The sequence below is a fragment of the Macrobrachium rosenbergii genome, chromosome 53, assembly GCF_040412425.1.
Source record: "Macrobrachium rosenbergii isolate ZJJX-2024 chromosome 53, ASM4041242v1, whole genome shotgun sequence".
In the NCBI taxonomy this organism is placed as follows: domain Eukaryota; kingdom Metazoa; phylum Arthropoda; class Malacostraca; order Decapoda; family Palaemonidae; genus Macrobrachium; species Macrobrachium rosenbergii.
In genome coordinates, this window is record NC_089793.1 from 30,955,529 (window position 1) to 30,980,574 (window position 25,046).

Genomic DNA, 25,046 nt, shown 5'->3' on the forward strand with positions numbered 1-25,046 from the left:
TGCACTACGAAATAATTATTAGGAGAGGGTGGAGAATATGATGGAAGAAAGAGAATATGAACGGGGGTACAGTAAAAGGAATGAAAGGGGGTTGTAGTCAGGGGCCGAAGGGACCCTGCACAAAACCTTAAGTAATCCCTACGGTGCAACGCTTGAGGTGAGCTGACGGCACTAGCCCCCTAAGAGGATTAAGGGTTGATACGCTTCATTTGTTTCTCATCTCTAATCTTGAGACCGCTGCAACTATCAACTTAACACAATCATCCTAAACTATCACCTTGATCGCGTCCTGGCGGGCTTCTCCTTTTCCTTTTATATCAGACACCGGGGGACGAGTGGCGCCCTTAGTTGAATTTGTATTACAAGTTCATAAGATGGATACTTCTAGCGTATCTGCACCAGCTAAACCATTCGACAGCGAAATCGGTACTTCCCTAAAGAGATCAAGGACCCAAATGCACACTCTTGCTGACGGTAACAGATCAGTATCGACCTTTGAAACGTGAAGAAAAAAAAATCACAAATTTGAGAACAAACATATTCAGAAGCACATACAGTCTCGGAGCGTCGTGCTCTCACGCCGAAGAGGGAGCAAGACGCTCTGAAACTGTATGAGCTTCTAAATATATCTGTTCTCAAATTTGTGTGTTGTTTGTAAGCATACTCTTTCCTCTTCAAATTATGGTACCATCCTTTCTTATTTGAAACCGAACACATGTTGACTCCTTCATAAATGTGATTTCTTGCCATTACCAGTGAGTGACAGTCACTCTAGTTCCTGCTGTTTATAACCCTCTCTAAATAAACTTTACTGTAAATGAGCAAGTACATACATTTTTTTTTTTTTTTTGCCTGTTATTGCTATGGAGGGGAGATCCCACATAACGACAGACATCATGATGCACAGGCCACTGGCACAGGACTTGGCAATTTGTGGGCCATCTTCAAGTATGATACAAACCCGCACGCTGTTTTGTAGTTAAAATACATTTGAAATTAAAAAAAAACCATCACTCAACCGGATGCCTAGTATATTCTGCCCCACTGAGTCACCTGTTTCATCATTTTCCTACTTCGAGCCATCAGTATAAATTTCTACTTTTGCTCATCCTGGATATCGTGATCAGGCTCTAAGAATATGGCGTTACTTCCACTCTCTGATTGCTTTTCCCAATAAAATTTATAAAAACAAGAAGGGCTTTTAGTCGAGTTGAATACAGAATTTAGGCCAAAGGCCAAGCACTGGGACCTACGAGGTCATTCAGCGTGAAACAGAAAATGACAGTAAAATGTCTGAAATGTGTAACAGGAGGAAAACCTAGAAGTTGCTCTATGAATAAATTGTTAGGAGAGGGTGGAAAGTAAGATGGAAGAAAGAGAATAAGAAAGGAAGTGCCGTAAAAGAAACGAAAGAGGTTACAGCTAGGGACCGAAGGAACGCTGCAAAGACCCTTACGTGATGCCTACAGTGCACCGAATGAGGTGCACTGACGGCACTAACCCCCTACGGGGAGAAGGGCTTTCAGGGACAACGCATGGTACAATATTTGAGGAACACACTTCATGGATCTTTAATCTTTCCTAAAGGAACGTACATCTGAGTCAGCATACATTCAAGATAAATTGCAATCAAGTTTAAACAAATAAACAACGACTAAAGTAGCATGTACCAATGAAAAACCAGAGTTAAATAAGCTATGACACAGGGGCTTATTAATACATTAGGGTCACGCGAGAAGTTAACTGATTCTTGCGTTACCTTACACTCTGACAGTATTACGTTCCTCTCATAATTTAATTAAATTGAATTTTTAACTGGTACATGTTAATTTAGTCTTTTTTTTTTTTTACCAAAAGACAAACGACACGGCTTTATTTTCCGGTCTTTACGGTGACAGATGCATAAAATAATATATCACCAAGCCTTAAGGTGAAAAAAAAAAAAAAATACACTCGTTTGCAAAATACAACAGCTTTAACAAGCGTTTCTTCCCGAGGCAGTGCATAAATCTGCTTCACGCTGAGATAAGGAAGTTCTCGCATTCTGTTCATACCGCCGCAGAAGATTTAAGGTTTCCGTTCAGGGCCAGCACCGTTAACGAATCTTGCTATCTCCGGGGTCTCATCAGTCAGGCATTTTGAATCTGTGATGAACCACTTGTGGAGGTCACCATAGACCTTCCGAGTTTGGTCTTCGTGAAGTCGCGCGCACAGGTCACACCAAGGCTTTGCCAACATGCTCCATTCTACTGGAAATGTGTGATACGCTTTCCATCTGGAAAGAACACCGAAAGAGGAAAACGAAAAACTTAAAAAATGAATTAATACCATTTTCACAGGACCTCTTTTCGGCCTCTGGACAAAGTACTGAAATTACTTTCTTGGCTCTGAGATATAGCTCTGCATTCACTATTTTTGGTTTCTGTGAAAGCCAGCTTTTAGTTCAACGCCATATCATTTTCTTGTTCCATTCCGGATACGAAATACCGCCAGTGACCTGCCTCATTCCCCTAGTAGGAGGCCTAATGAAGCAGAATCTAGATATCAACATTTGCAAGGTTCCTGAATAATGAATATTCGAGTCCTTTCACAGTCTTCTCAGTCAGAAGCAATCCCTTAAAACAAAGACCTAGAAAGCCGTCCCGTCAGTCTCGACGAGCATCACGAAAACTAGAAAGAACCTTTAGATATCTCTTCTGATGGTCTACTTAACTTTTTTCAACCTCTTTATTTCTAACTTATCTTTGTCCCTTGTCAGAATAACTTTTCACGGTTCTGCCTTCACGAGTGCCTACGTAAATAACACGAACTACTAAAGCCATATCGTATGTGACTGATTCTAAATTATAAATACAAATGTCACAGTTATATGTACACAGGTATATTATTGTATTCTCTAGCGAACTTCGCGTGTCGTGTTTTAGGAACCTTTCGTCACAACTGCTGTTTTCATCTTTCATTCATCAAAACTGGAATCAAATACTTTCGGGGAAGATAATAATATCCGCTGAGTAGCTAAGGTTCAAATATAGTATGAAGCCGTATACGTATTACACCTAATATTCTAAGACTCTTGCAAAATGTTATTCCTTGTGGTTTTCAGCAAATTTGGTTGACGTCGTCTTCTCATGGTTGAGTTACACAAGTCTGGGAGATACAAGCGACACTATCAAGCACAAACATAATAAAGGCTCGTTCTCAGTCTCTTATGTCCATTATGAAGATTGCAAATTACGAAAATTCATCAATTAAGCCACCACTTGGCACTGACTCCCAAAATCAGAGAGGTCCTTTATTCCTCACACCGTTGGACTGTGGAACAGTCTCCCTAAGGATGTCGTGCATTTGGAACTTCACAAGTTCAAGCGTAGATGCAATGCATTACTACCCTACTGCTATTCTCCTTACATTTTTATACATTTCTATCTAGTTATTAATTTATTTTTCCTTTTCAATAAGTGAGATCTCTTCACTCTGTATTTCCCATTACCTTCTCTTACTTCCTAATGAGCACCATATTCCTTGGAAACTTGAATTTCAAGTCAATGGCCCCTGTGGGCTTATTCCATGTGCATAATGTTCATCTTCTGAATAATAATAATAATAATAATAATAATAATAATAATAATAATAATAATAATAATAATAATAATAATAATAATAATGATTCCCAAAAAGTCTTAATTTTGTCTTAATTTTCGAACACTTTCATGAACACTTCAAATTCTCACAACACTTGCCCCCTGATACTTCTCCTGACTCGACTTTCTCCTTTTGTAACCTTTCCAGCTACCACCAGATTTGCTTTGCTTACTCCAATTTCATTCCTCTACTTCCCATTCCTCTGTGCAGGCTTGTTTACACAGTTCCGCAACCAGTTCCTCGAATTCTGCTGTCAAAGCCAGGGCCAACGGCTAGCAGCAGACCCTATAGGCCACTTCTTCTGCAATCCTGGGAGCTTCCCCCATTAATACGATAAAGAGAGAGGGGCTCATGGCTGACCCTTCCTTCACTTTCTTACTGGGCACACTCTGCCTTCCTAATGTGCCCATCACAGGGTTGTCTTGGTGTTTGTAAAATGCATAATCTCTTCCTCATTGCATGTTGCGTTTCCTGAAGTTGCCTAATTTTATAGACTGATTCCGTTGCTGACCCCTTTTGCATATAAGCCAAACTGAACGTGATCAGTTTTAACAATGTTTCTCAATCTTTCCGTCAGCACCTTCTCCAATATTTCCAGAGCATACACACACACACACACACACACACACACACACACACACACATATATATATATATATATATATATATATATATATATATATATATATATATATATATATATATATATATATATATTTATATATATAAAATGTATCTTCATTCTTCAGACAGCCATATTCCCGCCTTTTTAACTATTCTTAACTATCAAATCAGCTCTCAGTAGTTTCATGTTGTGTGTATCATGCCTCATCTGATATAACAGGCCATTCGTTTTTTCTGATGCCATCTGCGCGCCTCGATAAGTTCAGACAAATACCAATCAGTGATGGCAAACCTTACCTGAAATATTCATTGTACGCAGTGTCATTTTTATCTAAGTACTGTAGGTAGTCTGCTAAGCTCTTGGCAGTTGGGAAGTCAAGAGCATTAATGTACGAGCCAGGAGGTACGTGAGCCGTGTAATTAAGGAGACCGTAGACCACAGGTATCACATTATATCTGAAAGCAGAGTAAAGCTATATAAGCTATATCAGTGTAAAGTACTACTCGTTAATCAAACTGACTAAGGTTACTTTATACATCTTTGCTACCATCTCGACTTTTAAACCAATAAGGTCATTAAACGAATAGACTGACTGTTCACTGTTAGCCGCAAACCGGGAAGGAGTTGTTAAATAGAAGTTCTTGTTAAATACTCTTCACAAATCTCTCCAAAATGTTGCAAAACACAGTCAAAAGGTAATTGTCCTATAACCCTCAATACAAAATATTTTCTGGCATTTAACAGGGCACAAACGGCAAAAGATATATTTCATTTATAAAGAATATCACTTGCATTGGCATCCTAGATTCAAAGTACGTTGAGACACTCAGTATTTTTAAGGTAACCTACAGGGTGTCTGCCTTTTAATCCACATACTTGCAATCAAAAGTACTGTCATGATTTATTGTGTCTAACATACTTGGCCATATCAGCATGATTATCAGAGGTGACTGCTTCAAAGCCAAAATTTAATATAGTGCATGTATAATATGAATAGCAGATAGCCCATAACACTACCTTGAGGAATACCAGCAACGACTTATCCAAAATAAAATAAAAAATCAATATTACTAGTATTTAGAAATGCATTCCCAAGTCCAATCAGCCGAAGTTTAAAAACAAGAGAATCACGATTTACACAGTAAAAAGTAGCACTAAAGCTATGCCCACCCGTACAATCCCCATGACCAAAAAAAAAAAAAAACTAGAAGTAGTTTTCTTGTAAACAAAGGAAAAAATAAGCATCAACACTTAGTTTTACAGGACTGAAAAGTTAAAGCGTAACCTCAAGAAAACCGGCATGAGGCATAATGAGTTTCTCATTACACTGCTTACTGTCAAACGCATCAGCCCAGAGGTCTGCCTTTTTATCTGGAAAGTGAATCATAACCAGTGTCAACATAGTATACAACAACAACAAAAGATACAGATCTGAGAGTAGCTAACTATTTGTAAAGGCGTCTTTCACCCTAACACTGTATCATTTATGGGTGGAAAACTATTTGTAAGGATATCTTTCATCCTGACACTATCATTTATGGGTGAAGAACTATTTGTAAGGGTGCCTTTCATCCAAACACTGTATCATTTACGGGTGAACAACCATTTATAAGTGTATCTTTCATCCAAACACTGTATCATTTATGGGCGAAGAACTATTTGTAAGGGTATCTTTCATCCAAACACTGTATCATTTATGGGTGAAGAGCTATTTGCAAAGGTTATCTTTCATCCAAACACTGTATCATTTACGGCTGAAGAACTATTTGTAAGGGTGTCTTCCATCCTAACACTGTATCATTTACAGATGAAAAACTATTTGTAAGGGTGTCTTTCATCCCAACACTTTATCATTTATGGGTGAAGAACTATTTGTAAAGGTGTCTTTCATCCTAACACTGTATCATTTACGGGTGAAAAGCTATTTGGAAGGGTGTCTTTCATCCTAACACTGTATCATTTATGGGTGAAGAACTATTTGTAAGGGTGTCTTTGATCCTGACACTGTAATATTTACGGATGAAAAACTATTTGTAAGGGTGTCTATCATCCTAACACTGTATCATTTACGGGTGAAAAACTATTTGTAAGGTTGTCTTTCATCCTAACACTGCATCATTTACGGGTGACAAACTATTTGTAAGGGTGTCTTTCATCCTAGCACTGCATCATTTACGGGTGAAAAGCTATTTGTAAGGGTGTCTTTCATCCTAACACTGTATCATTTACGGGTGAAAAACTATTTGTAAGGTATCTTGCATCCTGACACTGTAATATTTACGGGTGAAAAACTATTTGCAATGGTATCTATCATCCTAACACTGTACCATTTATGGGTGAAAAACTATTTGTAAGGGTGTCTTTCATTCTAACACTGCATCATTTACGGCTGAAAAACTATTTGTAATGGTGTCTTTCATCCTGACTGTATCATTTATGGGTGAAAAACTATTTGTAAGGGTGTCTTTCATGTTAAAACTGCATCATTTACAGGTGAACAACTATTTGTAAGGGTATCTTTCATCCAAACACTGTATCATTTATGGGTGAAGAACTATTTGTAAGGCTATCTTTCATCCAAACACTGTATCATTTATGGGTGAAGAACTATTTGTAAGGGTGTCTTCCATCCTAATACTGTATCATTTACGGGCGAAAAACTATTTGTAAGGGTGTCTTTCATCCTAACACTGTATCATTTATGGGTGAAGAACTATTTGTAAGGGTGTCTTTCATCCTAACACTGTATCATTTATGGGTGAAGAAGTATTTATAAGGCTGTCTTTCATCCTAACACTATCATTTACAGGTGAAAAGCTATTTGTAAGGGTGTCTTTCATCCTAACAGTGTATCATTTACGGGTGAAGAACTATTTGTAAGGGTGTCTTCCATCCTAATACTGTATCATTTACGGGCGAAAAACTATTTGTAAGGGTGTCTTTCATCCTACCACTGTATCATTTATGGGTGAAAAGCTATTTGGAAGGGTGTCTTTCATCCTAACACTGTATCATTTATGGGTGAAGAACTATTTATAAGGCTGTCTTTCATCCTAACACTATCATTTACGGGTGAAAAGCTATTTGTAAGGGTGTCTTTCATCCTAACAGTGTATCATTTATGGGTAAAAAACTATTTGTAAGGGTGTCTATCTTCCCAACACTGCATCATTTATGGGTGAAAAACTATTTGTAAAGGTGTCTTTCATCCTAACACTGCATCATTTACAGGTGAAAAGCTATTTGTAAGGGTGTCTTTCATCCTAACACTGCATCATTTATGGGTGAAAAGCTATTTGTAAGGGTGTCTTCCATCCTAACACTGTATCATTTACGGGTGAAAAGCTATTTGTAAGGTGTCTTTCATCCTGACACTGTAATATTTATGGGTGAAAAACTATTTGTAAGGGTGTCTATCATCCTAACACTATACCATTTACGGGTGAAAAACTATTTGTAAGGGTGTCTTTCATGTTAACACTGCATCATTTATGGGTGAAAAACTATTTGTAATGGTGTCTTTCATCCTGACTTTATCATTTACGGGTGAAAAACTATTTGTAAGGGTGTCTCTCATCCTAACACTGTACCATTTACAGGTCAAAAACTATTTGTAAGGGTGCCTTTCATCTTAACACTGTATCGTTTACGGGTGAAAAACTATTTGTAATGGTGTCTTTCATCCTAACACTGTATCATTTACGGGTGAAAAACTATTTGTAAGGGTGTCTTTCACCCTAACACTATATCATTTACAGGTGAAAAACTATTTGTAAGGGTGTCTTTCATCCTAACACTGTATCATTCACGGGTGAAAAACTATTTGTAAGGTTGTCTTTAATCCTGACACTGTATCATTTACGGGTGAAAATCTATTTGTAAATGCGTCTTTCACCCTAACACTGTATCATTCACCTGTGAAAAACTATTTGTAAGGGTGTCTTTAATCCTGACACTGTAATATTTATGGGTGAAGAACTATTTGTAGGGGTATTTTTCATCCTAACAATGTAATATTGATGGGTGAAGAATTATCTGTAAGGGCGTTTTTCATCCTAACAATGTAACATTTATGGGTGAAGGACTATTTGTAAGGTGAAGAACTATATGTAAGTGTCTTTCATCTTAACACTGTATCATTTACGGGTGAAGAACTATCTGTAAGGGTGTCTTTCATCCTAACACTGTATCATTTAAAGTTTGAAGTTACTGTATTTTCTCACCCAAGAGACACTGAGGTATAGTAATTCGACATCAAATCAGATCTACTCCTTTTTCAAAGATGATAAGGCGCCTGTTTCTCCCAGAAGCACTTCTTCAAGGATATTTCTGATTACGACAAGGCTTAGCGCTCGGGACCCCCCATCCACTAAAAAGAACATCCTAACTATGACAAGGATTGGTTCAAATAAAAGTTAGTCAGTACCTTAAATGAAACAAAGACTCGCCATCACCAGACTTCTCAAAGTCCATCGCTTCAGGTCACACTTGAACCACAGTCTAGACTCTAGTATGACATCTTCAAGTCCATCGCCTCAGGTCACACTGGAACCACAGTCTATAAGAATGTCTGTCATTATTGTCGTTCCGGCACTAGACATACTTCGTCCTCTTTCATTGTGTCTACTGAATAATCGCACTATCTTCCTAGACCTCTGGACAACCTCTGTGCTTACAAGCGACCCTGTGTGTTGTCACTGTTATGCCTAGGCGTAGGAGCAGTGACAGCAGAGGGAGGGCTATGCCTCTCCGGTTTCCACTGCACTGCAACAAGATGTCTGTCTGGTTTGGTGTTTTCTCTTTGGTACAGCACTGAAAGATGAACAAATGTAATGAATTATTGAGGGTTTTTCGTTAAAAATATATCATAGGTGTCGGCGGATACGAGAGAGAGAGAGAGAGAGAGAGAGAGAGAGAGAGAGAGAGAGAGAGAGAGAGAGAGAAAGAGAATGCTGTATTATAGGAAACTCGTTACTGGGTGCAGTATTTCATGAGTGCACGTATGAACATACATCAACAGCGTTCACTGCTGATGACAGTAGTAGTAGTAGTAGTAGTAGTAGTAGTTATAGTCAGAATTTCACACCAATGTTACTGGGTGCAGTATTTCTACTATTTCATGATTGTACGTATGAACGTAAGCCCAGCAGCACTCAATGCTGATGACAGTAGTAGTAGTAGTAGTAATAGTAGTAGTAGTCGGAATTTCGCACCAGTGTTTACTCTGTGGTAGAGTGCCGTCGGTGTCAGAGGCACAACGGCTCCTTTTACAGCTTGCTTACATAGAAAACGGCTGCTCAAGCAACGGCTGATAAAAAACGGCTGATAAGAAACGGAAAGGGAAGACTAGCACTAGCACAGAATGTTTTGTGTTAACTCGGGTCTTTATGCTTCTTTTTTTATTCAACTGTAACACAAACTATTCGTTACTTTTCAGTACATAAACTACAATACATTAAAAAACTTTAAGGGTTTTATGGATCATTTTTTTTGCGGGGGAGAGAAAGGAGGTGGGTATCATGACCTTGTTCAGATAGATACTCCGAATGCAAGTCCGAATCCTGCTAAATACCTAAGAATTGGTTCACATTCTCCCTTTAGGATCATAGGCTTTATTATGACAAGCGCCTCGAAAACGTGACGAAATCACCAAGCTATGAGGTCACTGTGGTTATTACAATCACATACAGAATATATGATAAAATCAATTATGGATTTAAAACAATTATGTAGGACTTGATACAGGTTACTTAACAAGTTGTTTTAAGGTAAAAAAAAAAAAATAACGCAATTTACCGAAGAACGTTGAATATTTTCTCAGTCGCATAATCTTTGCAGAGGGAGTTTTCAAATGAAAAGTAAAATTTGTAGTCCCGTTCAAGCATATCATAGCATGTACTGTAGCCAAACTGTCTGGAGCACTTCAGCGGACCGCAATACCCGTACACATCCACAGGAATCCATCTCTGCAACGTCTTCACTAAACTGAGAAAATAGAAAATTAAAAAAGCACCTTTAAGTTTAGGTGAAGATTTTTTAAAAATCTTTTAAGTGAGAGTTGGAAAAAAAAAAGCATCTTTTAGTTTAGATGAAAATTTTAAAAATCTTTTAGTTTAGGTGAAAGTTGAAAAACAGCATCTTTAAGTTTAGGTGAAAGTTGAAAAAAAGCATCTTTCAGTTTAGGTGAAAGATAAAAAAAGTATCTTTCAGTTTAGGTGAAAATTAAAAAAAAAAAGAGGCATTTTTTAGTTTAGGTGAAATTTGAAAAAGCATCTTTTAGCTAGGTTAAAATTGGAAAAAAGGCATCTTTTAGTTTAGCTGCGTGTTTGAAAAAACGCATCTATTAGTTTAGGTGAAGATATAAAAAAAATAGCATGTTTTAGTTTACGTGAAAACTAAAAAAAAACCATCTTTTAGTTTAGGCGAGAGTTGGAAATAAAAGCATCTTTTAGTTTAGATGAAAGTTGAAAAACAAAATCTTTTAATTTAGATAAAAATTGAAAAAATGTATCATTTATTTTAGGTGAAGATTTAAAAAAGGCATCTTTTAGTTTAGGTGAACACTGAAAAAAAGCATCTTTTAGTCCAGGTGAAAGTTTAAAAAAGCACCTTTTAGTTTAGGTGAGAGTTGAAAAAAGCATCTTTAAGTTAAGGTGAAAATGAAAAAAATATATGTTAGTTTAGGTGAAAGTTGGAGTAAACATTTTTTTATTCTAGGTGAAAGTTGTAAAAAATAGTATCTTTTAGTTTAGGTGAGAGTTGGAAAAAAAACCATCTTTTAGTTTAGGTGAAAGTTGAAAAAAGCATCTTTTAATTTAGGCGAGAGTTTGAAAAAAAGGCATCTTTTAGTTTAGGTGAAGATTAAAAAAAGCTCTTTTATTTAGGTGAAAGCCGGAAAAAATGCATCTTATAGTTTAGGTGAGAGTTGGAAAAAAAACATCTTTTAGTTTAGGTGAGAGTTGGAAAAAAACCAACTTTTATTTTGGGTGAAAGTTGGAAAAAAAGCATCTTTTAGTTTGAGCGAAATTTCTTTTAGTTTGGGTGAAAATTGAAAAAAGCATCTTTTAGTTTAGGTGAAAATTGAAAAAAAGCATCTTTGAGTATATGTGAGAGCTGAAAAAAAAACATCATTAATTTACCTGAAAATTGAAAAAATGCATCTTTTAGTATAGGCGAAAACTGAAAAAATGCATCTCTTAGTTTGGGTGAAAATTGAAAAAAGATTCTTTTAGTTTTGGTGAGTACTGAAAAAACGCATGTTTTAGTTTAGTTGTGTAACTTTCCAGTTTTTTCCTCGGATTACTGAACCCAAGGCCTGACACCCCGTCCTAGCGGAGAGAGCAACTGCTTCCGCCTTACGATGAGCCTTGCGCGTTGCAAATCAGTACTTAGCGTTCTTTATTGCATCTTTTAGCATTTTAATTTTTCACTTGCTTCCTTTGTTCCCTCCCCATTTAGATGTCTAACTCCTTGAACTTTTTTCGTTTTGCTATAGCTTTCCCCACTCATTTTCAGAGCAGCCCTGTGAGAGTCCAGAATGTAAGGCAACAGTCAGCTTGAAACATTTCAATATAGACACCTCTACTTACAAAAGATTTACGTTCCGGGCGGCCGTTTGTATGTTGAAATGTTTGTATGTTGGTTACTGTACTCTTCACGCCTATTTAAGTACAGTATGATGTAAAATCAATACAGTATTGTATGTTTTTTTTCACCCTAATCACAATACGCTGTACATGCAATATTGTATGTACAGAACAGGCGTGCAAACCAAAATTTGAACTTATGGATGGCAAAGGGGAGAATTCAGAACGCAATTTTAATTTGCGATCCCGCTTGTTTGTATCTCTGTTTGTAAGTTGAATGTTCTTAAGTAGGGTGCTGTTTAAATTATGCTATAAACTACCATGAGTTATGCAAGGAAGCCAACCTTTGATTCCTTGACGCAACCGCGGCAGAGCTGAACAGACAGGTTCATCCTGGTATCTTCACTTCATGAAACAGATCTGGTGGGAGTGTATCTTCAAGAAAATAGACTGATCAAATTGGGAAAAATGTGAAAAAAAAAATTAATTAAAAAACACAAACTTCCCATCGATATTCTAATTCAGATTGTTTTGATAAAGCTCGTGTAAAATTCATTCAGCTAACCTTGTCAATTACAACCCCAAAAAGAATAATAAATTCCAGCAAAGCGATGTATGAACTGCGTTTGCGTAAGGCAGACAAGGTCATTCGAGGTTCTGTCATGAAAAATCAGTAAATAATTCGGAGTGAGATGATGTATGACGTGACGTGTTGGTTTAAATTTGGGACAACGTAAGGAGAGTGATAGAGAGAAGGAATGAAAACAGAAAAAATAAAATCACCCTAAAACCTGAATACAATTTCAAGATATTTTTATTTGAATACTCACGTGGCTCTGCCAGATTTGGTATTGCAGTTTGAGACAAACCAGGCGGCAAATTTTGTCTTCCCAAACGCGTAATTCTTACCCACAGGTAAGGGCCTAATTTCTCGACTGCGGTAAACTCTGCCAAGGCTGCAAGTAATGAACTACAATCAGGTGAAGTATCATTGTAAATCACCTTTTGCCAGTAAATAACTAATAACCATGTAATTCAACTAACATAATTCTTGAACAATGGATCAGTCATCTGGAAAATGTAAATATTATGCTAGATAGTCATTCAGACTATAGACGATTGTATTCTACTGAGACTGTTGTATGCTCTGTTGCAAATGATTGATCATTCGGACTATAGATGATTGTATTCTACTAAGACTGGTGTATGCTCTGTTGCAAATGATTTATCATTCAGATTATAGACGATCGTATTCTACTGAGACTGTTGTATGCTTCGTTGCAAATGATTTGTCATACAGACTATAGATGATTGTATTCCACTAAGACTGGTGTATGCTCTGTTGCAAATGATTTATCATTCAGAATATAGACGATCGTATTCTACTGAGACTGTTGTATGCTTCGTTGCAAATGATTTGTCATACAGACTATAGATGATTGCATTCTACTAAGACTGGTGTATGCCCTGTTGCAAATGATTTATTAGAAATGATCGATGAAGGTAAATGTGGTATCTTCGTGTTACTCGATCTCAACACTGCTGCTGTTATAGATGTGCATGAACTTCTAAATGATTTACAGTCTACTGAATTACTGAAGAAGCCTTTGAGTATCGAAAGAAATATCTGTGTGAAAGAAAATACCATGTACAGATTGGAATCTCATATTCATCTATTGAAACATTAAAATGAGGAGTACCCTAAGGAAGTGCATTAGGTCCAATCTTGTTTTGCACTTATGCGTCTGGGTTACCAAATGCACTACAGGGACAGGGGGTGAAGAGCAAGCTATCGCAGGTGACACTCAATTTTATTTCTCCATGGGAGATACAAATGAGCAACTAAATAACGTTTTTACCAATGTTTCGAAACAGATGACATTCAAGCAGTTAAAATTCAATCAAAATAAAACTGAACTTATACTGGAAGGAAAAAGGCCTTTTGGCTAAATGTAAATAGTATTTCAGTTTCGGCTGTTGACAAAGTACGCGACTAATTTGTTTCTCAATAGTCAAATCATCGATGCTGGAAGGGTCACTGGCCATCATCTCACAAATACTGCTATTGTTAACATATATCTTGATGAGTGTTCTATAAAAAAAACCTTGTGTTTAACCGTACCTCAAAACGCAACTTAGGAAGCTGCAAAATATACTAAATAGAACAGCAAGATTAAAAAAGGGTGTTGCATCTCGGAACAGCATTACTCTTGTGGTGTTTGAGTTACGCTGACTCCTTACCATAGCAAGAATAATGTTTAGAATATATATAATGACTCATCGGGCTAATTATTAAGACAGGGCGCCCAAAATATCTGAAAGACTTACTGTTCATAAGAAAGCCAATGATGTGTCAAAATTCGGCACAGATGGTCTCTAGTTATTTGAGCCAAGATGCGCTTCGAATATTGGTTTTGGAGCCTTTACATTTACAGCTCCAATGCTTTACAATAGGCTCCCACCTGAAATCAAGTGTGGACTTGATCATTAATATGGAGCACGCCGTACAAATCTCGGAATCCTTCTGCGTTATTTTGTACATGACGCGAATTTAACACTTAAAATGGAGTGTGTCCTATAAATTTCAGGGTGTCTATTTGCTGTGTATGTGGAATGGAATGAAATATAAAATTTAGAACAATTCCAAGCGCTGGGGCCTATCAGGTCATTCAGCGCTGAAAGGGAAATTCAGAATTAAAAGGTTTGAGAGGTGCAACAAGAGGAAAACCTCGCAGTTGCACTACGAAACAATTGTTAGGAGAGGGTGCAAAGTATGACGGAAGAAAGAGAATATGAACGGAGGTACAGTAAAGAAATGAAAGGGGTTGCAGCAAGGGACGAAGGGATGCTGCAAAGAACCTTAAGTAATGCCTACAGTGCACCTCAAAGTACTAACCCCCTACGGGAATTGTGTATATGACAAGTTTGAGTTTTCGGGTCTCGCAGGCCCCTTTGGTAGAGCAGGACCTGGGAAAAAAGAAGAAGAAGAAGAAGAAGAAGAAGAAGAAGAAGAAGAAGAAGAAGAAGAACCAACAGTAAATTGGCTTGGCTTTACATCGCAGACATCTCTGAGGGTGACGATGATTTTACAACGTCGATTTCTAAAAAGTATTTTGCTCACAAAAGCCGTTTTAAGTTTCAAGGTTATTAATGCTTCTGCATAAAGAAAAACGTGAACATTGTTCTGAACTTGATTTTACACATATTCATTTGATAAAATTGAAAAGGAAGCTAAAATGAACTATATCATTAAATATAATAATAATAATAAGTTATGATTTACCTCTAAACGTAAAGAAGACCCCTAGGGTCTTAATAATTTCATGTTGGTTACTTTTGATTTTATATTGTTGAGCAGTAAAAAGAAACAGTCAGTCATCTTTTTCAGTGTATTATGGCCTTACAAAAAATATATTTGAATTTCGACAAAGAATATACTGTAACTGTGAAAATGGAACTGTCAGCAAAAATCAACTCTAAATTTGTTAGATCTATATCAAATTCATTAGGTGCTGCTTAAATCATAACATTACTAATTTAATTCCAACTTGTGGGTCTCTTAAATGTAAATTATCAACCATACTGATAGCGCATAAATTATAGTCGACCATATAGATTAAGTGATAATTTACTACCGCTGGACACGCATTCAAGTGTTTTTTAGAAAAAAATTGGATCAAGTTTAAACCTTCCTAGGTTAATGTTCTTATTAAGGCTTTTTTTTATGGAACTAACTGTTTACATACAACTACATGTTACTACCAAGTTTCTATTGCTTCTCCAATTAGCGAATGTTTGTTTTCCAAAATATGAAGAAAAATTGCAATCAGTAAGTGCAAATTCGGACATTTATAACGCTGTTCAATTCTCTTGTCGAGTAAACTTCAGTCTGACCAATTTATAATTTATCACACGGCTTCAATGGGACCTGCTATACACATTCTTTGGTACTGTCAGGAGAGTTCTTTAATCCTGCTTAGTTTCACGGCGCTATTTTGGTATTATACGCCTTACCTACACATAGCATTACTGCTACTGAAACTCTCCACACTTGATATAGTTTATACTTGGATACAGGACAAAGGAATACGTTTTCAACTGAGCAAGACCAATCTGGGCCATTATGACTAATGGCTGGGGTAAAATATTTAGACAGATGGCGATACGAAAACTAACCTGTACCTGATGACTTATGTAGCAGTCAAACAGTTGGAGAGTTTAGCGAGTATGCGCGAGAGAGAGAGAGAGAGAGAGAGAGAGAGAGAGAGAGAGAGAGAGAGAGAGAGAGAGAGAGACGAAAACAAATTCGAGGGAGAGATTTAGAAAGGATTCAGTGGGTACATTTTTAGTCTGAAACCAAAATTATACGTTTATTACAATTAAAACGAAACGCATTCAACTTACGGACTATAAAAATCCGAGTCTAGCCTATAAGTGAAGGTCCAGTTGAAGACATTCCCGAAGTCTGAGAGGTTTGAACCCACGTGCATCGCAGATTCTAGAAGCCAAAACACGTATCTAGTATGCGGTGACCTGTTCACACGGGGGAAATTGATAAATGGAATGGAATATAAAATTCAGGCCAAAGGCCAAGCGCTGGGACCTATGAGGTCATTTAGCGCTGAAAGGTTAACTAAGAGGAATGAAAAGGTTTAAAAGGTGTTATGGGGAAAACCTCGCAGTTATGAAACAATTGTTACGAGGGGGTGGAAAGTAAGATGGCAGGAAGAATATGAACAGGGGTACAAAAAAAGGAATGAAAGGGGTTGCAGCTGGGGACCGAAGAGACGCTGCGAAGAACCTTAAGTAATGCCTTCAGTGCTCCGCGTGAGATAAACTGAAGGCACTTCCCCCCCCCCAAACCCCCCGGGGGAAAAATTGATAAAACCTAGTGAATTTTCGGCAATTCTTCTTTCGGAAGTTTCATCCAAAAAACATAATAATAAAAGAGTAAGGGAGTGTACTGACTGGGTGGGGTCAGAGGTGGGGTTGGGGGGGGTGATTAGAACAATTCCCCCACCCGCTCTTCCCGTTCCTTCATAAACTTTTTCGTCTAAAACAGTGAATGAGCGTTTTCTGTCGCTCAATAGCTATTTTCAGGTTTTCTCTGATTAGTTGTTACATACAGCATAGTCATTTTTTGTACCTCAACAATAATTGTAATTGCAAATCATTAGGATTTGCTTGAATTTTATTTCAGATATTGAAAATACTGAATGGCATGGTGAAGAGCAAAAAAGGGAAATCGTGCGAGTTACATGGAAAGCTGCCGATTTTCTAATATGGGAACAAGAAAACAATGGTAGGACGAGATTTATTCACCTTTCAAATGTTGAATGATTTTTTTATATTATTATTATTATTATTATTATTATTATTATTATTATTATTATTATTATTATTATTACCGGAAAGAGAAACCCACACGATTCCTGTGTATAACGATTCTGTTTGTTTGTAAATATTTACATATTACTTGAATCTCGAGTACTTTCAGGTCCTAACTGTGACCCTTTTTCAAGAGATGTGAAGGCAGTCAGGCTGGTTCAAGTAATATGTAAATATTTACAAGCAAACAAGTTATACACAGGAATCTTGTGGGTTCCTCTTTCCAACATTATTATTATTATTATTATTATTATTATTATTATTATTATTATTATTATTATTATTATTATTCAGATCATGAACCTTATTCATAAGGGGTCATTTAAAATACTGAAAGAAGAGATCAGTTATGAGAAAAAGAAAAAATTTACCAACAAATTAACAAATAAATATATAAAATGTAAGTAAATTATCTGTAAAGATGATACCCTGCAATCACAATGTTCTTTACGAATTGCAGAAAATGAGTGGAAGGAAATACCATGCTAACAATAACACTCTCAAAATGACACTGAAAAAATTATTTATTTTTTCAAGCTGAGCATAAATGACTGGACAGTGACCTCATAAACTGAAAACGCTTTTTCCCATATTGCTGACAATGAATAACAAGTAAAAAATGCGCAGAATTTTCTTCGGCAAAATCGAGTTTTCTGTGCAGCGTATAATGCTGTATGAGCACCAGTCCAAGAAACTTTCAGCCACGGTCCGATGATGGCCTGCCCTATAGCGTTGCCAGACGCACGATCATGGCTAACTTTAACCTTAAAGAAAATAAAAACTACTGAGGCTAGAGGGCTGCAATTTGGCATGTTTATGATTGGAGGGTGGATGATCAACATACCAATTTGCAGCCCTCTAGCCTCAGTAGTTTTTAAGACCGGAGGGCGGACAGAAGAAGTGCGGACGGACAGACAAAGCCATCTCAATAGTTTTCTTTTACAGAAAACTAAAACCAGAAGTGACAGTGACCGAACACCAGGTAACGAAACGACCAGCTGAAAACGAAAGTGTGAAGCGAAATGGAAACATGAAGCAAAGCGATTTTCAATAAATGGCTGATTACGTAACTGAAGCGCTGCTCTTCATAAATTACTGATGAAGGCTCGCTGAAACAGACTCTATAAATGCACGACTTCCGCCTTGACTCCCTTGGATCTCTTCTTTCTGCATTTCTCTTTACCTCTTTTTACTTCGTCCTAATGAACTCCATATTCTTAGGAAGCTTGAATATCAAGTCAATGGCACCTGTGGTGGGCTTGTTCCGTATGAAAAAGATTCATCTTCTGAATAATAATAATAATAATAATAATAATAATAATAATAATAATAATAATAATAATAATAATGTAAAGTAATGATAGCAATTAAACATTTATTGAGTGAATGTCCAAAGTATGTCAGCAGCGGCTGTCAAGTTTTGGGAATAAATCCATCAGTGAAATTTTGTGAAACTTCAACATTTGATATCAGTCCAATTATAAAGTTTTTGAAAACTGTAATCTAATTGACAAAATATGAGAGAAACAATAAACAGAAGTACAAACAAATCGTTCGGACCAGCCAGCCAGCCCTGTTAGTCTGTTAAGACTATTTCAATAATAATAATAATAATAATAATTACAATCCGCCTTGGCTCTTACCTCTTGGGAGGGAAGGACTTGTCCTCCGACCTGAGGTGCCAGATCAGGGCGTCGGCCTCCTCCGGGGGAAACAAGTTCCGGTTCGCCGTCGTGAAGCAAGTGCTGACGCGGCATTTCGCCTTCACGAAAGCCTCGTGGCCGAAACCGAAGTAGAAGTTTTTGTAACCGTAAACCTGTCTCCGTGTTAAAGAGGAACGTAGTTGGAATCATAAGGGAATTGGAACTGGAATGTAAGATTTAGGCCAAAGGCCAAGCGCTGGGACCTATAAGGTCATTCGGAGCTGAAAAGGAAACTGAGAGTAAATAAGGTTTTAAAGGCGTGACAGGAGGAAAACCTCGCAGTTGCACTATGAAACAAATGTTAGGAGAGGGTGGAAAGTAAGATGGGAGACAGATAACATGATCGGAGGTACAGTAAAAGGAATGAAAGGGGTGGTTGCAGCTAGGGGCCGAAAGGACGGTGCAAAGAACCTTACATCTGCCTACAATACGCCGAGTTAGGTGCACTGACAGCACACACACACAAAAAAAAATGTAGGACTGAAAGATTACATTGCAAAAGGGTATTAACTCTCAGCCTAGGAATATTATTATACGAATCATATCAGAAGAAGGCATGAAATGAAGAGGCATTTTTAAACAACGAATTAACCTCATGGAAAGAGAGAATTTTATAAAGAACTATACCACGCATTTCTTCAGTCACTGAAAAGTCAGTGTAAACTAAACGACTCCACTTACATCATTCCAAAAGAGTATTTTCTTGAGGGGCGTGTTACTCCTTTCCAAAGCTCTTAAAGATTCCCTGGTCATATTATCCGACAAAACTTGCGGCGGCGGCTTGTCAAAGCTCGGCGAATTTACGTCGTCGACGGGCAGGAAAGAATCGCCGATCCCTCTCAGGGGCATCGAAGAACTCTCAGGCAGGATGCAAGGGTCAGGGTTCCCTTGCGACGACATCCATTTAAAATGTTCATTCTTGAGTCCTTCGATTAAGTCCCGGAACGATGCTAAGGTAAGCGTCAAACCATTCTTAGACGTATTATTGCTGTGGTAGAGAAATTGAAAGACATAATTTATTTCTCAATTAGCAAAAAATTCTCATATCAGAAAGTTTCACATGAACATCAAGATTTCAGGGCAAGGCTCATTTTTTTTTTTTTGGGGTGTTGGGGGATGATCACAGTTACTTGAAAAGGCGCTTCGTATTCTTCCATACAGAGTAAATGATTTAGTCAGACCGATCTGTCTGCTGGGCTAGATCAAAAGAAAGCGCCGGGAGAGATTATTTATCTTAAGACTTTTAAATATGTCTTTGGTTACCTAACTCGTAAATAATGGCCGACTGCAAGAAATTACAAAAAGGAACTTTTGTGCATACACTGTCGTCGATCAGTTTTTAATTCTCATAGGGATCGAGCCCAAGATCCTCAAATAAAAGTCAAGGGCACTCCCAAATGAACCACGAAGGCCGTAAAGGATACTGGAGCTTAAGTAAAAACCTGCGAGCAGTTACTATGCAGCTACCTGGGTAGGGTGCACTCCCAGCACACCAAGCGAGTTTTACCCAGTTTCCCGACCCCACAGTGACTCACCCGAGACACACTCTCTGGGTGAATGTGATGAACATCAATACCTAACTATGTGTGCAACAGAAACAAAGATTTTAGTCACACTAGGAGGTGCTTGTGTGCCAGTTTCAACTGTCTGCACCAATATTCAGTAAATGTGCCTCGCGCTGCTGAACGTCTCAGTTCCAGAGGTCCTTTATTCCTCGCACCGTCGGACTGTGGAACGGTCTCCCTGAGGATGTCGAGCAACTGGAACTTCGTAAGTTCAAGCGAAGATGAAATGCATTACTACCCTAACACTCTTCTCCTGGCATTTCAACACATTTTTATCTGTTTATTAATATATTAATTATTTTCTCTTTTTTAATACGAGAGATCTCTTACTTTCTGTATTTCCCTTTACCTCCTCCTACTTCTTCCTAATGACACCATATTCTTTGGAAGCTTGAATTTCAAGTCAATGGCCCCTGTGGGCTTAATCCACATGAATGGGGTTCATCTCCTGAATAATAATAATAATAATAATAATAATAATAATAATAATAATAGATAACAAAAAACCATAGAACTTACGTAAACGCACCGGTCGACGGTACGTGAAATAATCCGCTTTCAATTGTGTAGAGAAATAGGCAAAACGCCCCAACGGATACCAGGACTAGAAAAAGTTTCTGTAAGAAAGAACAGATTTACTGATCAAATCTCAATATCAATTGAGAGAGAGAGAGAGAGAGAGAGAGAGAGAGAGAGAGAGAGAGACAGACAGAGACAGAGACAGAGAAATGCAACTGACTTTATTCCCCACTTGAACAGAGAAAAAGGGGGTAAAAGTCAGTAAAATGAGTGGGGGGCGTAGAGAGAGAGAGAAAGAGAGATAAATTTCAGAGGCAGTTTTTTCAGCAGTATGAAACATGGCATTACAATATCGTGTTCATCGTCACACTCACCAAATACAGTTTCATTCTTCGGAAGCGGGGACGAATTCTTTGGTTACATCAACCTTGGCTCTGTCGAGTCAGAGAGAAAAGGGAAGATTATTTCATGTTCATTCAGTACCTGCAATTAGTCGTTATTTGCCATAACTTTCCAAACTTTCCCAAGTCTTTTAAAGAATAGTTTATGCCACAAGTACAGGTTGGGTTAGGTTGGTTAGGTTTGCTCCCAAAAAAAGAGTCGGTTCGTTGAGCGCACTGATCACCCCAATTCAGGGAGATCGGGGGTAAACGGGGGTGAAACTTGTGAGGGGGAGTGGGGGAGGGGGGTTAAGTTCTATGACGTCATCAGGGGCTTCATTCAACAGAATGTTCATTTTATCGTTCACATAGAATGCTCATTAGTTTTAAATAAAATTTGGACTTAATTAATAATATTGTTAACTCAGAAATTAATTTTTTATCACCTCTGCTTATTATACCTGTCAATGATTTCCTATTCATACATCTGACTCAAGATTTGGATATTTTGGAATTAATGCCGCCGAAATACTATAAACTGCCGCTTTATATTGCATCATGGTGTTTATTATGAAGCCTTTCCCAATTCTCAGCGAAGTTGCTTTTTTTCCTTCTACACAAAACAAAATTGCATAAAGAGTCACTCGGTTCACGCTGTAGTGATCCAGCGTCGCTATGACGAGAGTGAGGGTGCTTATGAAGCAAATAATCAAATGTTCCGGCTGCTATCTCGTTTGCAACTGTTGTCTGCGATATATGTCTTGATCCCACAAGTGAACTCTCTTTTCCTAAAAGGCGTGATATAACCATGCACATCACTGCAACTGTCGATGGATGAAGAAAGCAGGTTCCCATTTGGCGTAGACAAGCAAAGTAATGCTCGAACTCATCTTGGTTTAATCTGATTGTTAATATATATATATATATTTTTATATAAATATTTTGCTGTTCGCCTCGATGCATTTATTTGTAGTAATATTAATCAGACTGACCAAGACAGGGAAAAGTCTTTGTCCACAGGGTAGTGTTAGGCCATTCAAATTTAATGTTCGGATATAGCAGACTCAGTAGCATTAAGGACTTGACCCCATAAGAAAAAATTTCCACAATCAACCTTATATGATAGGTGGCCTTAAGCTTTTTCCCTGTACCCATCGACGAATTGTTTTGACAAAGTTTCAGACCCTGAGAGGGTGTAACGAGGCAATACCTGTTCTTAACCCAGCTATGTCAGCAGAGAAGAATCAGGGCCTTGCAGCTTAATGCATAAATGCATTTCAGTCCTCCCACCTTTCTGCCTATCGTCTTTATATATTAGTGAATTGTGAAGACTGCTATTATCAAGACTTCTGATTGTCCGTTGTGTCGCAAGTAAAACAACCTGTCGTCCACAGTAAGTCTGATTTTGGTTCAAAACGTTGATTTACTAGTCTCTTTTTCTATATTTTTCATTTCCCTGTTTCATTCTTTTGCCACCATAAAACCCCTTCTCCATTTCGCCTTCACGAAGTCTAGATTAAGCATAATTTATATTGTTTACCGACATTCAACTGTTCCAGTGAAGTAACTAGGAAGTAGGGAAGGTTAAGCAAGTCATTTTATTCTTTATGCCGCCTTGTGTATCGAAGCCATTGTTCGGAAGAGCCATTGTGTTTTAATACCATATCAACGAGTAGAGATTGACTGCGTCCTAAGTTGGCGACATTTATTGTAAAGTCTTTATTCATTGAATATTCTTTGTGTTGAGGTTAATTTCTATCGAATGGCGACCTTGAGTGTTTAAACAGCTGTCTTTGAGGTTAATTTGTAGCTTCATTGACAGGTTACGTGTCCTTGGCACGCAGGGCCTTATAAAAATTACGTAAATCAAGTAATAAACTCATCAGCCAAGTCTCACGCGTAACTATATATATATGTGTGTGTGTGTGTATATACACATATATATAGCTATATACATATATATATTTATATATATGTCTCTCTCTCTCTCTCTCCTCTCTGAATTTGTCTTTTACCATTTCAGGCAGTTTAGGTCAAGATTGTGAGGAAACCATCAATCCCTCCTGAAATGGGTCAAGACCTTATCTCCAATTAATTAACCGCTTTCATCCACTCCGCCATTAGCATCAGGCTTTTAATAATTTCATCTCGATTTGTCAAGTTAAATCCATGTGCATTCCCGGATATGTGCTGTTTTTAGATTGCTTTTACTTCTCTTTTGACAAAATTCCCGTTACTTTGTTGAAGTCCATGATCAAGAAAATTATTTCTCATTAGTTTCATCAGGCGTGGAGCATCAGCAAAGACACAGATATCACAAGTGATCTTTACCAACGCCTGTACTATTCCACATCCTAACATTTTTAGGACTCAGAGTCATTCACCACAGCCACTACAGGAAATGCCGTAATTGTATTTACTGGAAAATACTCATTACATAGCATAAGAACGAGGCATTTTAAACACACACACACACACACACATATATATACACATATATATATATATATATATATATATATATATATATATATATATATATATATATATATATATGTGTGTGTGTTTTGTGTGTATGTACAGATGACGATATCAATAAACTGAATATTTAGCAAGCGACAATTTAGCACTAGATAAGAGAAACAAGGAAGAGCTTAGCACTGGACACCAGCTTGTTCATGAACAAATGGCAGATCCTTCCATAAACAGTGGCTTATTAGTAAATCAAGCCGTGGGACTCAATGATGTCACAATCCAACCAAAGTCCCACCTGCGCAATAGAGGTCGCTTTTTGGGTCGCTGGTGGGTTGACCTGGTATTCTTTATAGAATCATAACCAGTAAAACAAAAGGGACCAAGGCGTCTCCATTGCCATAACATTACATTTGTAAACTCTGTTCGCAAAAATATTTGTATGTAAAAATGCTGAATTCCCTAATTCTCTCTCCATTATATATCATATTAACCAAAATCAAACATCCTCCTCACTCGCTCCCCATCTCTCGCTGCTTCCACGACCTTTGTTCTCACGATGAAATTAGATCATGAGAGATAACATCTACTATCAAAGATATAGTTTTTTTTAATAGATGATTGTGATTAAGAGCACATCAAAGAGTTTCGGAAAAATAAAGCGTAGGAAGATTTAGAAAAGAAGGGTGTAGCAGAGGAAGATCCTTTCGACAGAGACAGTTAAAATTACTAATTACCTATTTTGTAGAACAAAAGCAACTTGACACAGCACTAACTTTCCACCAAGAGATAAAAGCAACTTGACACAGCACCAACCTTTCACCAGGAGACAAAAGCAACTTGACACAGCACCAACCTTACAAAGAGACAAAAACAACTTGACACAGCGCCACCCTTTCACCAAGACTTGGATATCGTCGATAAGCTTTCTAACAACACAGTTCACCGGGAATTTGGTTCCGGAGGATTTCCTACCGGAAAATCTGGTATACGCCGGTTAGAGACGGAAAAATCAGCTATTCCCAAAAAAGCAGTTGTATTTCCGCTATAATTTTCCACGGCAGCTGTTACATCAACGTCTCAGTTGAATTATTCCCTGAACGGAATCGAAAAGTGAGTGGAGTTATATGTTTGTTTGCCTTGTGGTGTCTCTACAGAATTATAAA

At 37.6% G+C, this 25,046-nt stretch overlaps 1 protein-coding gene across 1 annotated transcript; it reads right to left on the reverse strand.

The window, feature by feature from the left end:
• Positions 1–24,811, reverse strand: LOC136834387 (alpha-(1,3)-fucosyltransferase C-like). Its single transcript, XM_067096949.1, has 10 exons — positions 24,737–24,811; positions 21,403–21,462; positions 21,029–21,126; positions 19,626–19,932; positions 18,885–19,057; positions 16,258–16,386; positions 12,684–12,809; positions 10,064–10,252; positions 4,564–4,722; positions 1–2,275 (listed from the first exon to the last, which is right to left on the reverse strand). The coding sequence occupies exons 2-10, from the start codon at positions 21,415–21,417 to the stop codon at positions 2,068–2,070; spliced, it is 1,404 nt and encodes a 467-aa protein (XP_066953050.1). The 5' UTR covers positions 21,418–21,462; positions 24,737–24,811; the 3' UTR covers positions 1–2,067.
• Positions 24,812–25,046: the final 235 nt, after the last annotated feature.